General features: G+C 51.9%; 5 protein-coding genes across 5 annotated transcripts; 2 read left to right on the top strand and 3 right to left on the bottom strand.

The window, feature by feature from the left end:
- Positions 1 to 2209: 2209 nt before the first annotated feature.
- On the top strand, positions 2210 to 3475 carry SPBR_02877 (uncharacterized protein; the record flags this gene model as incomplete). Its single annotated transcript, XM_040761180.1, has 1 exon — positions 2210 to 3475. The coding sequence occupies one exon, from the start codon at positions 2210 to 2212 to the stop codon at positions 3473 to 3475; it is 1266 nt and encodes a 421-aa protein (XP_040620960.1).
- A 993-nt stretch (positions 3476 to 4468) lies between these two features.
- Positions 4469 to 6226, bottom strand: SPBR_02627 (cathepsin A (carboxypeptidase C); the record flags this gene model as incomplete). The annotated part of the gene is made up of 2 exons (XM_040760930.1): positions 4469 to 5658; positions 5740 to 6226. 2 exons carry the CDS (start codon positions 6224 to 6226, stop codon positions 4469 to 4471), a joined length of 1677 nt encoding a protein of 558 aa, XP_040620961.1.
- A 1059-nt stretch (positions 6227 to 7285) lies between these two features.
- On the top strand, positions 7286 to 8305 carry SPBR_03037 (ribosome maturation protein SDO1; the record flags this gene model as incomplete). The annotated part of the gene is made up of 1 exon (XM_040761340.1): positions 7286 to 8305. One exon carries the CDS (start codon positions 7286 to 7288, stop codon positions 8303 to 8305), a length of 1020 nt encoding a protein of 339 aa, XP_040620962.1.
- Positions 8306 to 8839: 534 nt separating this feature from the next.
- SPBR_02982 (small subunit ribosomal protein S18e) lies at positions 8840 to 9929 on the bottom strand (the record flags this gene model as incomplete). The annotated part of the gene is made up of 3 exons (XM_040761285.1): positions 8840 to 9140; positions 9312 to 9393; positions 9905 to 9929. 3 exons carry the CDS (start codon positions 9927 to 9929, stop codon positions 8840 to 8842), a joined length of 408 nt encoding a protein of 135 aa, XP_040620963.1.
- A 1284-nt stretch (positions 9930 to 11213) lies between these two features.
- SPBR_02791 (uncharacterized protein) lies at positions 11214 to 12645 on the bottom strand (the record flags this gene model as incomplete). The annotated part of the gene is made up of 2 exons (XM_040761094.1): positions 11214 to 12526; positions 12588 to 12645. The coding sequence occupies 2 exons, from the start codon at positions 12643 to 12645 to the stop codon at positions 11214 to 11216; spliced, it is 1371 nt and encodes a 456-aa protein (XP_040620964.1).
- Between the last annotated feature and the right edge of the window lie 2386 nt (positions 12646 to 15031).

Genomic DNA, 15031 nt, shown 5'->3' on the forward strand with positions numbered 1-15031 from the left:
AGCTGTACGACGACGGTCCAAATCTCGGCGCGGTCTGCTTTCGCCAATATCCAACCACACCACAACCGACCTTTTTGCCCCGTCCAGGCACTTCGTCCAATACTTTCTTCTGCTGCTTTTGCTTTTCAATCGATTTTCCTACTCGTGGGCCAAATTTAGCAAGTGGATTTCGGTCCTCTCGAAGCCACTGGATCGTCGTCCTGAACTGTCTCGGATTTTCTAGAGGACTCCGTTACCACCGAGCTGCGCCATCAACGTCAAAGTCGACTGTCTCTCTCCTCCCGAAGTCGAATATTCTAATATTTTCTGGGAAATAACTTAATCCCTTTTCGACCCCTCGAAGCACAACATATCTGCGAAAAGATTTCAATTGGGTTTTTCTTTTCTTTTCTGTGGGGGTTGTGGCCGTCGTACAAGGTGTATCCGTTCGGGACCTTGTGCCTGTTATCGCTGCACCGTCCGACGTTTCGGGTTGGCGAATCCCCCCTATCCTGGCGAATTGAAAAGTCTGGTGCTGTATCTTGACTTTTGATCTACGATACTGGACACTCCTGCTTCCTTTTGTCGCCTTCATTCTTTTTTCTTTCACCCCCACTCCATTTGCGGCAAAGACCAGTCGTCAAGACTCGGTCGCCCCACGCCCGCCGCAATGGACACAACACTTTGCAATGTCATCTACGTTGATGATAGCATTCGAGATGACCGCGTATTTCACGCTCGGTCCGCGAATGGTGTCCAAAGACAACAACCAACAGAACAACCTGAGACTCAGGCCCCAGCCACGGCATGGGAGTCCAAAACACTCGAAGATAACATCTGCTTATTAGCTGACGTCTTTGGTGATGGTAAGTCTATCTTCTTTCGTCATGCTTCAAAATTGGCATCAATCTAGTGCATGAGCTGACGGATTTCTTCTTCTCTCGGATGTGTAGTTCACCTCTGTGGAACCGGAAGCGCATGCATGGCAAAGCTATTTGACCTCCAGGACGAATCGACGATGGGCCTCAAGCCGACTATCGTTTTGATTGGCACACCTCACGACGAACGCATTCCATTAGACGAACAGTCACGATCCCCATCACCACACTCCGCATCGCAAAACGAGGCTGGCTCCGTCCCAAACACCCCGCCAACCGACGAAGTCTACGGCTTGCGTCTCCTTCGCCGCATCGTGTCTGAAGCGCACTTGCGAAATTTGTCCAAGCTCATCGTGCCGGTCTCCGTTATTAAGCTCTCTGAATCTGAAGATGCGGCAGCCCTACTTTCTCAGAGTTCCGGCAGCAATGCGGAGACCAGTCCAGCTCAAGCATTCAAAATAAATCGAGCGCTCAACCGTTCCTTACTCAAAAGCTGCCTGAAACTGGGTGCTGTGGACGTACTTTTCAGCCCAATAGAGCCACAAAGTATCACGAGTCTCGAAGTACGCGCCTACTGGGCACATAAGAGTGCTGCTCGTGATCGACAGGCACTACTCGAGCTACGCCGGGGCCGGAAGCGTTCTTGGGTTGGTATTTCGGACAACCGCCCGTTTGCATATTTACGCGAGAATATGGTGACATCTCTTATGCGGAGAATTTGCCAGATGGAGGAGGGCGACGAACTCCCCGTTGACGCTGTTCGTATCAGCGTGACACCCCGCAGAAAGCAGGTTGTTGCTTCCGCGATCGGCAACTGGCATTTCTCGGCCCATGACTTCAATGACGATGAGTTGATCGAAGCATCGGCCCTCATGTTCAAGCATGCCCTGTCCATGTCTGAGTTGGCGGAGTGGCGGTTACCAACGGATCAACTAATCTGCTTTCTCATTGCTTGCCGAGCAGCATACAACTCGTTCGTGCCTTACCACAATTTCAGACACGTTGTCGATGTCTTGCAAGGGACCTTTAATTTCCTCGTCAATATCGGGGCGCTCCCTCCTTACCCATTATTACACTCTTCATCCGCAACGTCTTCGACCAACATGCCTTTGCATTGCAAACAAAAATCTCCCATGGCGTCACTAATTCGCCCATTTGAAGCTCTTACCCTACTCATTACAGCCATTGGACACGACGTCGGTCACCCGGGTGTGAACAATGGTTTCTTGGTCGTGCTGAACACCCCTCTCGCGCAGCTCTACAACGACCGCTCCGTCCTCGAGTCGTTCCATTGCGCAGCCTACTCCCAGATTTTGCGGCGGTATTGGCCCGCCGCTTTTAACGACAGCAAAATGAGGAATCTCATGACCAGCTCCATCCTTGCCACTGACATGGGACTTCATTTTGACTACATGAAGAAGCTCGGGAATACCCAGGACAAGCTTGCTGATAGTAACACCACTGACGGCTGGAACGGCCGTATGGTCGAAGATCAAACTGCACTGGCTTGTGCTCTGCTCATCAAATGTGCAGATATCAGCAACGTGGCGAGACGACACGATGCCGCATTGCAATGGATGCACATTCTGTCAGACGAATTTTCTCGGCAGGCTTTAATGGAGAACCAGCTCGCAATCAAGTCGTCTCTAGTAGCTCCGCCGAAGAAAGACAATGTGTCTCTTTTCCGTGCTCAGCTCGGCTTTATGAACATGTTCGCCATCCCTCTTTTCCAAGGCATTGCCAGCATAATGCCCGCTATGCAATACTGCGTGGACGAGCTCGAAATCAACAAGGCTATTTTTGAGAGGAGCGTCGCCGAAGAGACCGCAAAAGCAGCGGCTGAAGAAGAGCAGTCTCGTAGCCTTGATGGCACCTTTTCTCCACGCTCAATGAGCGTAGCCATTCCGAATGACGTGTCCGGGACTCAGCCGAAACATCAGCAACAGCAGGCATCTTGCACCTCCACAAGTGGTGCTGTAATTGATACGGAAACGCGCTTGGATGAGCACGCGAATAACGGAAGCGCAATCTCTCCAAAGCAAATGCCTTCATTTGGTGACCTGTACAAGGACCAGAACGGAGGCAGTCCGCGGTACGACGCGGTTGCGGAGTTCGCAGCGAGTGACCCCTTTGGTATGAGCGATAGCCGGCCATTGGCCTCATCCAAGCAACGAGTGAGCGAGGCAACGGACGGCAGCACATCTCTACCTGGTGGCGGGGATTGGGCCTCCCAGGCGACCAGTGCAACGACAGGGAAAATGCCACTCTCTCCTAGTACGCAAGGCACCAGCATCATTAGCCGCGACTCTATGGATCGTCCAGCGAGCTTGCCCGCTTCCACTGCCATCACTTCGACCCCGAACGATATCACCAAATGCCACTCTGAAGCGCTGATTAGCGCACAGATTTCCCGCGAGGATGGCTCGTCTCTATCGTCTGGTGGAATCAGCGGTGACAATGGCACGCGGAAGCCACATCAAGAAGAGCACTTCCTAAAGAAGAAGTCAAGTCGGTTTAGGATGAACGCCTTCACGTTCTTCCGCCGCCACCTCAGTCCGGGCCCTCCTCTACCCGCATCCAATAACGACCAGTCGCCGGCTCAAGATGGCTGTCGATAAAGCGTGGCCGGTTTTCTACGCCCAAGGAGGCACACAACCGTATCGCGTGGCTATCCAAGGATTAACTTTTTGTTTTGATGGTTTAACGACTGTTTTTTCACTGTATTCTATCTAGTATTTTATGTCTTTTTACAATGCAAAGGGGTGTAAGTTGGCGTGTTGGGCACGCCTTACGTTTCCAATATTTAGTCCTCTTGGTTCGCATTTTCTTTTGTTCTCGGTCATTAGCGAAGCGCAACGCATGGAAAGTTGGCTGCAGGTGCAGACAGCGGACAATGGGCGCATTGTGCTCGCCTATGGCCGTTGCAGATCAGCTGATGGTGGCGCGGCCATTTCCGCCCGATCAAAATCATTCCTATTTCATCTCATTTGGTGTTATTCTACTTGTTTTCAGGACACGGGGCAAAGGCGAATCGTTACTGCGTTTACAGTTGGCCTCTCAAATATGGGTTAGTAATCCCTGGCTTGGGACGTTAAAGGAGGCTGGTCAGTAAAAATCTCTGGTGGATGTAGAGATGCATATTGCCAAGGAAAATATTTCAATCTTAAATATAATGACAGTTGACTTAAATTATGTGTGGCCTATACGAAACACCGCGTTTGGTAACAATTTGTTAATATAAAGTTGTATTTCAGTAACTTGGTGCGTCTTTCCTCCGTGGATAATAAACGGAGTCTCGCCAGTAATAACAGAATCCTCCCAACAAAAGAAAAATAAAACAAAACTCGCCTGTACAACACTTGAAGATATCAGTCAAGCAACGCCATAACGAAGGAAGCAGAAAACAAAAGGTGCCGGTGACCGTTGACGGCACGCAAATACATAAGGGCGTTGAGCCCACAGAAGGATGCCCGTTTCAAGCCGGCCAGCTCTTTATTAATTCATTCAAGAGCGAGAACAAGAAAATGAAGACCTTGTCAATTTAAATATGCTAAATCATTGGGGGACTATGTGCTCCTTGGACATGTGCGTGATTGCGGAACCGAGCGAATTTACTGCTCGAACCACTCACCGCCCAGCCAGCGGTTGAGGAAGTCGAGAGAAGCCTCGGGCTGGTCGTACGGCACCATGTGGCCCGCTTCGTAGATGCGCATGAACGTGAAGTTGCCAGCAGCCTTGACTGTGCCGTAGCCCTCCTTCTTGAAAAAGGCATCGACCAAGGACTTGCTGCCAGAGAGCTTCAAGGCCTTCGTCGGGGCCTTGTTGAAGGCGGCCTTGCCATCCCACTCGAGGGCCTCAGCCCAGGCCTGGTTACCGAGCCAGTTACAAATGAAGTCAGCGTCGCCGGCGTAGATGAGAACGGGGATCTCAGCCAGGATGTCCGGCACAAGGCGGTGGAAAGGCTGCATCCAGTCGCCCTGGAAGAGGAAGTTGCGGTTGATATCAAAGTTGCAGCTGTCGTAGCTATCAACTTCAGCACCCACGGCCTTCTTCACCTCATCGCGGTTCAGATACTCGGCGATCCAGCCCATCTGGGGGTAGCACAGGTTGCTGCTGTCCTTGCAAGGGCCGCGAATGTCGTAGACATTGCGACCAGTTTGCTGGTACGGGCCGAGCATGGCGTTGTTGCAGTAGATCGCGGCAGGAACGCAGCTCCAGACACTCTCCGACTTGTAGCAGCCCTCAATCAGGGACTGGCAGCGGGGCAACGAGTTATCCATGGAACGGCACTGGGACTCGTCCAGGACAGCAGGCCAGCCACCATCGCCGCAGGCCATGGGGCGGTACTGCTCGTACTGGGTGTAGGGGTCGGTCAGACCGTTGCCAATCAGGACAGACTTGAGATTGATATTGCGGTCCTTGTGGGACAGAATCTCGTTGGCAAAGACGGGGATGTAATGGCCGGCATAGGACTCGCCAGCAATGTGGAAGTCCTGCTTGGCGTACTGGGGGAACTGCTTGAAGAACAGGGTCAAGAGGGCGTAAACATCCTTGCCGGCAGCAACAGTGTTGCTGACGGACTGGCCGGAGTACGAGTAGCCAACGTTGACGGGCTGGTCAAGGAAAATCACGGATGCGTTGGCGTTCCACGACAGGGGGTTGTTGACGATCTTGATGTTCTCATCGACAGCTGAGGGGCCGAGCTCGAAGAAGAGACCGGTCAGCGACGAGCAACCAGGACCACCGTTCAGCCACAGGACAACAGGGTCGTTCTTGGGGTCGTTGCGAGACTCGAAGAACCCTGTACTCGGTTAGTAAACAAACAAAAAAAGGTGTGAGCAGGAAGGTAGGAGCAACAGTAGGAAAAGCAGCAAAAACGTACAGTAGAACAGGTGCTTGTCGTTCTCGTCGTCGTCGAGGTAGCCACTGTACTGCTTGACCTTGTCAATGCCAAGACCAGAAGGATCCACAGCCTTGACGCGGAGGTTGTAGGCCTCCAAGGTGTCGTGGGATTTGGAAGCGCCGGCAGTCGTGACAAATGCAGACGGAATGTCGGCGCCCTTGACGATGTGGTCCCAGTGGCTATCCGGCCGGCGGGTGTGCTTCTTGGGGCTCGAGAAAAAAGTCGACTTTTCAAAAGCGTCAGGGAAATGGAGCTTGACCTCTGCCCACAGCGCCTCGGCATCGGCGGTCATGCCCTTCACAGCCTCCTTGAAGGAAGCAAAAGGGCCACTGGCAGCAGCGGCATCGTCGCCAGACATCACCGGCTTCTTGGCGGCATCACCGAGCACATGCTGTTGGCCACCCAACGGCGACAAGATCGACGCTGAAGCCGCTCCAACGAGGACGGCTGTCGCAGCAATGCGCATGATGGGCAGTATAGGTGTCTGGACAAAGCGGAGAAAAAGGAACTAGGATGGGGTGCGATAGGTGGAATTGGGCAAATTGACGATGGAGAGATGTGAAAGCACACAGGAAGTGATGAGAAGATGATGTAAAACGAGAGATGCAGGAAACAAAAAGAGAGCGAGGAGAGAAGACGTAAGGCAAGAACCGAGACAAAGAGGTATCCAAGCTGATAGCGCCGCCGGAAGGTCAGTCCGCGGCCAGGTCCCCAACAAGGCAGCTGCAATCAGACGTTGTCGGTGCTAGCACCACTTCGCACCTGCTGAAACAAGGACGGGCGATGACTGCACCTTCCTTGACCAGGCAACGTACGGAGTGGGGACAGTAACAGGGCGATATGACTGGCCAAGCTCGTGCTATGATGCTATCTTTCTCTCTTGCCGTGAGCAAGTTAAACACACACTGTGCAGTTAACACTGTATGCACGTGCGACACTTTGTGTTCTCCATAAAAAGCGGCATCTGATGGTATCATCCCAGCTTTCGAGTTCAAACGGGGTGGTCCTTTTCACTTGAAGTCTGTGTTCGTTTCTCTTCGTATTGTCCGGGTGGCTATGCCCCATTGTTGAGATTGGGCTTTCAGTGTGCGAAATAGATTTGCCCAAATCGCACTACTCAGGCCGTCGTATACTGCCATGTTACTCATTATGATGAATTTTAGGCTTGAGAGAGAGCCTATGGCGGGGTATTTTGAGTCACCCACCATCATATCCACTGTCCTGGAATCCCCTTAGTAATTGGGTTAACACAGCGCAAAGTAACGACACCCAAATTTTGTATGCAAAGCCATCACTGTGCTTTGTTTACAACGGCAAACACCTGAATGCAGGTTGAGCTTTATATTAGAACGGCTGTTTCATAATATAATAGGCTCAGCTAGTCGCTCCTCGTCTGCCGGAAACTCACGGCCCTTCATTGGCGGCAAACCACGACAGCAGTCAAATGAACGCACTTTGAAGTGTATTTCTCCCCCCGCCCAGCCTCAAAAGCCCAACCTCAGGACCAAACGCGCAAACTCGCACAATGTCGCGCCAGATCAACCAACCATCAAACCAGATCAAGCTGACCAACGTGTCTCTTGTGCGTCTCAAGAAGGGCAAGAAGCGCTTCGAAATCGCCTGCTACAAGAACAAAGTTCTCGAGTGGCGCTCAGGCATCGAAACCGATCTCGACAACGTCCTCCAGATCCCCAACGTCTTTATCAATGTGTCCAAGGGCCAGACGGCACCGGCAGCGGAGCTGACCAAGGCCTTTGGCAGCAAGGCGACGACCGAGTCTGTTGTGCTTGAGATTTTGAAAAAGGGCGAACTGCAAGTCGGCGACAAAGAACGAGCGGCGCAGCTTGACCGGGTGCACCACGAGGTCATTGACATTGTGGCGGGCAAGCTGGTGGACCCACGAACACGACGAGTCTACACGACCGGCATGATTGAGAAGGCACTGGACATGCTGAGCGCGCAGGCCCACCAGCAACAAGAGCAACGACACAAGGAACAGAAGGAGCAAAAACAGCTAGAGCAAAAACAGAAGCAGGAGGCAGAAGACGACCAGGAGGATAGCGAGGGCAAAAAGCCGGTGTCTGACGAAGAGGAAGTCGCTGGCGGTAAGGATGGCGCGGCTGCTGGTCCTGCAAAGGTTCCCATGTGGACCGGCGTCACGGCTACCAAGAGCGCCAAATCGCAGGCGCTTGACGCCATGAAGGCCCTGATTGCGCTGCAGCCGATCCCCGTGATGCGTGCGCGCATGCGCCTGCGTGTGACGTGCACAACGAGTGTTCTGAAGCAGGCGGTCAAGACTTCCGCCCCCGCAACCTCGGCGTCTGGCGAAGAGGGCGGTCAGAAGAAGGCACCCGGCACCGTCAAGGACAAGATCCTCAGTTACGTGGAACAAGTTGAGAGCCAGGACGTTGTGGGCTCCAGCTGGGAGGTGACCGGGTTCGTTGAGCCGGGTGCTTTCAAGGCCCTGTCTGACTTTGTCGACAACGAGACTCGTGGCCAGGGACGTGTCGAAGTTCTGGACGTTACGGTGACAAAAGAGGACTAAGATGCCGGCCGGGGGGAGGGGAGGAACGCTGGTAAGAAAGGGTTACGTTTTTGCATATTTGATTGTGTCTTGGCATTTACATACCATTGTTTTGTTTGTCACGAATGATGTTCTAGCTTTTGTTTCGGCGTCAAGGAAAAGTACTCTCAACGAAGTGCAATAGATTCAAACGATAACACATCCAGACAAATGGCTACAGGTGCCAGCATATGATGTCGTAGTTAACAATGAAATGCACAGTGGCATTCGTAGTTATGTCCAAGGTATGTTTTGATAATTTTTATTTTGTTTTGATTTTTCTGACTCCGTCTCTCTGTATGAGAGCCTGTAAAAGACGAACAAGCAGAACAGTAGTAACAAAAATGGAAAGAGATACACCGAACCATGTTTCCCTGGTACCAAACCGTTTGCTCCCATCTCCCACTCGTTGTTGTTTTCTCTTCTCCGCCCCAGCTCTCCTTCCCCCACGACGCTGCCGTCCTTGGCAGCGAGCAAGGAAAGAGAGCAACACAAGAACCTTTTCCGATTTCTTGTTTAACCACCCTTCTTCTTGGACACACCGACAGTCCGGCCGCGACGTCCGGTCGTCTTGGTGTGCTGACCGCGAACGCGGAGGCCCCAGTAGTGGCGGAGACCACGGTGGGAGCGGATCTTCTTGAGGCGCTCGAGATCCTCACGGAGCTTGGAGTCGACACCGTTGGCCAGGATCTGGCTGTCCTTGCCGTCGACGATATCGCGCTGACGGTTAAGGAACCAGGAGGGAATCTTGTACTGGGTGGGAGCCTGCAGGATGCTGACTATCCGCTCCAGCTGCTCAGCGGAGAGCTCACCGGCGCTACAAAGTGAGTTAAGTTAGTATCTCGGTTCGGTTGTCTTTCTTCGATGAGTCGCCCCGGCCAGAAAGAGACGTAAGACGTAGTATGAGTACGAGCCCAAAGCTGCCTCTTGCCTCTTCTTCATGCCCGCTTCGCAGTTCGATCGGTCGTTGGGTGATGACAAAACATACCGCATGTTCAGGTCGATATCGGCCTTCTTGGCGACGATGTTGGCATAGCGGCGACCGCAACCCTTGACCTTGGTCAGGGCGTCTAGAATTTGTATGTCAGCCACAGATCCCCTTGCACTCCGTTTTACCATCCTTCGTCGGGAAACTCTTTTCTGTCCACTTCTCGGGGTGCGGGTGGTACTAACAGACGACCTTCTGCTTGCCATCAATGTTGGTGTTCAGCAGACGGATGATCTATTCCTCCTGTTAGCGTCCTGTGTTCCTTCTGTCGTCGGATGGCGTGTCGTCTCAGAGTCGAGTGCCGCAGCGCTGGATGCGTATCGAATGCAGAGCCAAAGGTACGGGAGCGCGACAAAATTCGAAGTCGAGATTATTGGGCGGGTTGGAAGTGTCAACGTACGAACTGAAAGTTAGCTGCACGGATAAGTGTTAGCAAATCTGGCCGCACTTGTTCTATCCATCATTGTCGCCGTTCCGGACGCCGTCGACGTTCACGATAGCCGTCTCATCGGTTCCGGTTCGAAAAAGTGCGGTGAGGCCGGTTCTGTGGCGTTGCTTTCGATGATAGAATGGGAAAAGGGTATTGAACTCACTCTTTTCACCTCCGACGAGAGACATGGTGGGCAACTTCTTCGTCTGTCCGACGTGGATGCTGCTACCTGAATTGTTGATGGGTGGTGGTTGAAGGTGAAAGGAAAGGGAGGAGAGGGAATCGCAGACCATCGACAAAAGCCTCCAAACTCTTCCTGCGAAAATTTCCCTGTCAGTGTGGAGCCCGCAAGCCCTCTTCGAGGCGTCCGCTTCCAATAAGCGAGGGCCAACTTTGGTGCGAAATTTTATGACTTGGTGTGGAAATCCGGAAAAATATAATTGCAGCACGATAGGGTTGACCTGAAAAACTGAGTAATCAAGTCACATGACTTTCCCGAAACTGACACGTGACTGTCTTGATCTTCCTAAGTCCGATGGTTCGTAATGCACCGTGCTTGTACTGTATCTCATCTACCTTAAGACACGACTGTTTGAATTCACAGACTGACAATATCACAACCAGATTCATAGTTTTGCCGTATCTTTTCGACTCATCGTCATTTCATCACATAATGAGCCTATGCATTTGTGATTTCTATGAACTGGACATAGGCGCCTTCTCGAAGTCTTGAGGCCCAGCTGTGAAACTGCGTGGATGTGCTCATGAGGCTGGCAGAACCCCCCCACCCACAGGTAAACACCCCCCAGGTTCCTGGACTGGCTTACACAAGGTGTTTGAAACGCAAGATGTGCATCGATCAAACGTCACAGAAAATGCGGTAGCGCCGTAGCTATATCAGAGTCTGCTATTGATGTATTTTGATGCCCGCCACTTTTCTTTTCTTTTTTCATATGCATGAGCCGTGCAATCTTCTTATTTGCACACCCTCATCCTCTTATTTGTGTTGCCCGATGCGCCGGGGACGGCGAGGATCTGTTTTGTAAATCTTGGCAATCTTGGCATATCGAAGGGCGCAGTTTCATACGTGCGTTCTTTTGATCTTTTGTGATGAAAATGAAGTCGCGGCAAGTTCTGCTGGGGATGGATTGTACTTCGTCAAAACAAACATATAGTGGACGAGCGTAGAAAGTCATAAAAGTGGTATCTCAAGATCGATTTTCATACACTAACTTTCCCAGCGTTAGGAGCCTCCAGGGGACCACATATCCTATAAACATAAACGGTACATAAACTAAGGAGAAAAAGGGGGGAACAAAAACTATAGAACAGAAAGGGGAAACGTAGCGTCGGTTTTATATACGAGATAGGAAAAAAGGCGGACAAGGCGGACCTCTCTACAGAAAAAAAACGTTCTTGTCGTCAAGACAAGCAGTGCACGGCCGGTCATTCTCAGAAGGGATGTTACGGGTTTATGCAGGCGCCGCGATTGGGACGATTTGCACGCCGACACCGCCCGCCGCCGCCGGGGTAGCAGGGGCTGCAGGAGCCACAGGCGAGACAACAGCGGCACCGGCAACCACGGCTGCGGCAGCTGCTGTGGATGCGGCAGCCGGAGCGGCAGCGGCCACGCTGGAGGTGGCCACGGCAGCGGTAGCAGCAGCAGCGGTCGAAGTCGAGGCAGCAGTTGTCGTGGTCGAGGTAGAGATGCTGGAAGAGCCAACATTGGCTGCAAAGCCACCAGCACCGCTAAGAAGAGCAGCGGCAGCCGCGTTGAGGCTCGACGATGAGCCCAGCGACAGGCTGCTGGCCTCGAGGGCGGCAACGGCCTCGGCCGCGATGATGGACGACTGCAGGTTGAAGAGAGACAAGCTGTTGGCGCTGTAGAGGGCGCAGTCCTGGCTGAACTGGTTAATGTTCTCGACGAGCAAGCCCGCCTGGTTGGGCAGGATAATGTTGGCAGGGTCGACGACGATCTGGGCACCGTTGGGCAGACTGGGGGCCTTGGAGCCATAGGGCAGGATGACGGTCTGGCCGATCTGGCCGAACGGGTTGTTGGGGTCATAGGCGACGATGTTGCCGCTGAGACCGGAAATACCAGCGAGACCAGACGACGAGGCGTTGACGTTGCTCACGACGGAGGCGCCGCTGGCGGATGCGGCCGCTGCGGTAGTGGCGACCGACGCCGAAGCGGCAGAGGCGGCCGAGGCCACGACGCCCGAGGGCAGGACAGTCGCATTAGCGCCCAGCAAACCAGCAAGGTCGAGCGTGGGCTGGGCAGCATTGATGGTCACGGGATTGGCGGCAGTCATCATCACGACAACTGTGCTTCCAGGCTTGTTGTTGTCAGCGAGCAGCTGGTTGACCATGTAACGCGAGTTGCGGCTACCGGCGCCGCCGCGGAGATCGACCAGCTCGGTGACGGACACAATGACGGTGTTGACCTGGGAGAAGCGGGCCGCGAAGTGGTTGACGCGGATGTTGTTCTTGATGGTTTCGACCTCGTTCACGAGGGCGAGCTGGGACTGCACAAGGGCAGAGAACTCCTGCTCGGCCACAACGGCCAGCTGGTTGACAAGGTCCAGGTTCTCTTGGACAACGGTGATCTGCGGCTGGAGAATCGTCTGCTCGACGACGACGTGGGTGCTGCCAACAACTGCTGCAGGCGAGATACCGACAATGGTAGCACCATTGTTGTTGCCGTTGTTGTTGTTCTTACTGTTTTTCTTGTTGCCGTTGTTGTTGTTGGTGCGAGCAGCAACGGCATGGATCTCGTGAGCGGGCGCTGTTTTATTAGTCAAAGATTCTGAAGAATGAAAAAGAGCTACTCGTATACAAGATCGTACCTGCGGATGCCAAGGAGCCAAAGCCGGCCAAGACTGCCAGGGCTGTAGAGTAATGCATCGTGAAAATTTGTGGGCTGTGAGAGGATGGGACAAAAAAAAATAGACGAGAAAAACGTCGAGGTGCAAAGAAAAGAATGAATGACCAAAGCACTCGATGTATAAAGGCCCTGTCAAAGGGAGGTGGTTTTGATTTGGTAAGAGTGTGCGAAGAAAGAAACGAGAGGTATAAAAAAGCCAGTGTCAGTCAATGACAGAAATGCAGCCTCTTGGGCGCGGGAAGAGCAGAAAGATGAAGAAAAAAAGAAGAATAAAAAGAAAGTAACTAGGTTTGAAAAAAGGAATGTCGTAGCGAGGTACGGAATAGAAAAGGAAAGAGAAAGAGAAAGGGAGAGAGGCAACAGAAAAGAAAAAGAGGAGAAAGAGAAACAAAATAGGAAGATCATTGATGTGCAGCCAGGCCACCGTCCAGATATATATATGACGGGCTCATCATCATGCATTACGAGGCGTGGGAGATACAAGAGGTGAGAGGTGAGAGGCGAGAGGGCGTGCATGACGATTCACAGCCATGGCCGTGCCTCGCGATCGACGGATTGTCCCCTCTCCCTCTCTCTGTTCAGCCGTGACGTCGTAACAGCATCACATCGCAAACTCTGCACCCCTCCTTACTTCCTTACACTATGCTACAGAGCCTGAGACTTCTTGGCAAAACCAACGACCAGCGAGGTAGTTCTAGGGCTTCGAGAGGCTCAGCAGTTGAGCTGTAACATCGCGTTATTGTGTGCCCTTTTGTTGTGAACAATCTTATCTTTCAGGCTAACATCTGGTCTTGTGTTTTGTGTGAAGCACTAATACAAGACGTTTAACCGCAGTCCGAATGCTTCCATCTATGGAACCAGACCATACAAAGAGTTTCCAGGGTCCAATCCAGGTCGCCCATAAGGGGGCGAGATGCGGGATGGAATAGCGTTACGCTGTTCCAGGTTGAGAGAGACAAAGACAGGGAAAGAAAAGACGAGGTAACAACGGCAGACACACACAGGACTCACGAAGACAGACAGATTAGACGGCCTATCTCTCTTGTCATCTCGATTTTGTGCAGCGTATACCAACATACTTTCGACAGTGTCGCTGCTTTCGACATGGCACCAATCTCTTTTTGCAAGGGTTGAAGGAGGACAGGAGGCTCTGTTTTCAACGGCAAAGCTGCCATCCGAGAAACCTGCGAATGCACAGCCTACCTTCCATACCTTTTCTCCGAACGCTATGCAGTGCGTCAGATGGGGAAAAGTTTCTGTTGGGCAACACGGGGAGATGCAAGAAGGAGAAAGCTTCATGGTGAAGGTGAGTTTATTTGGCGGAGGTGGGACGTGACGGAGGCCACTAGCTTTAGTGACAGGGGGCAGGTTCAAAATAAGTTTAGGGCACGAGCCGCGTGCTGGATAAGCCGGTAGTATAGTGGGCGGCGGGTCCGGGGTTGCTTCCAGGACTTGAGTTGTATTGCTAGTGTATTTTGCCCTGTTTTTAGAGTTTAGCTTTAGCTTCTGTCAGCTCTCCATTTGCAATCTATTTTCTTCGGCACCTGGCGCCGCACAGAGCCTCTCCCTCAACGACCCCTGGTCCAGGTTTCCCAGACGTGTTTTGTTTTGCATCGAAAACCCAACACCATCAATGCGTGGAGATTTCAGACGGGGCACTGTGAGTGTGATTGCAAATAGAAAGAAACGGATTTTATTAATTTTATTTTTTTAAAGGAGAAACGCCAAACATAAACTTCAGACCAGGACAAGGCACCAACGTTCGCTCATCATCTGGACGATGTCCGTTCTTTGTGCACATATTTCCTTGGAGAGAGAAAATCAGATCTACAAAGAGCACACCTTCGCTGTCTGCGTCACATCTGGGCATCTGGGTGCTGACCGAGTAGCAAATCATATGGAACATTCTGCCGCCCAAACTCCAGCATGTTCTTTGCAGACAACTTTTCTTTCATATATATTCGACGCTATCTTCAAACATGGGTCCTCGCCAAGCAGCCCGTCATCGACACTCTTTTGTACCAAAGGCCAAGACTTATTCGATTACAAGAACTCATAAAAGGGTGAAGTGAAATCTTGTAGTAAAACCCACAAGCAAAGTATTGCCATAGTAGACTTGCCAGGCGTATGAAGCATAATATAAAAATACAAATCGTTGCAAAAATGTAACGGCAGCCTCAAACGTTTTGACAAATAGTTACAACTTTTAGTACTGGCCGGGAAGAGGCATGTTGTCCGTACTCTGCTGCACCGTAGAGAATCTGTAGTCAAAGTGTGTTTTAAGATCTTGAGTAAATTCCTGTCGCCGAACTGGAATCTGTATAATAAGTTGCTCGAGAACAATGCCTTTCGGAGAAAAGTAGATAAAGGACACAAAAGCGGCATGACGATGGAGGCGCAGTTAGA

This window comes from Sporothrix brasiliensis (genome assembly GCF_000820605.1).
Source record: "Sporothrix brasiliensis 5110 chromosome Unknown Cont17, whole genome shotgun sequence".
NCBI lineage: Eukaryota > Fungi > Ascomycota > Sordariomycetes > Ophiostomatales > Ophiostomataceae > Sporothrix > Sporothrix brasiliensis.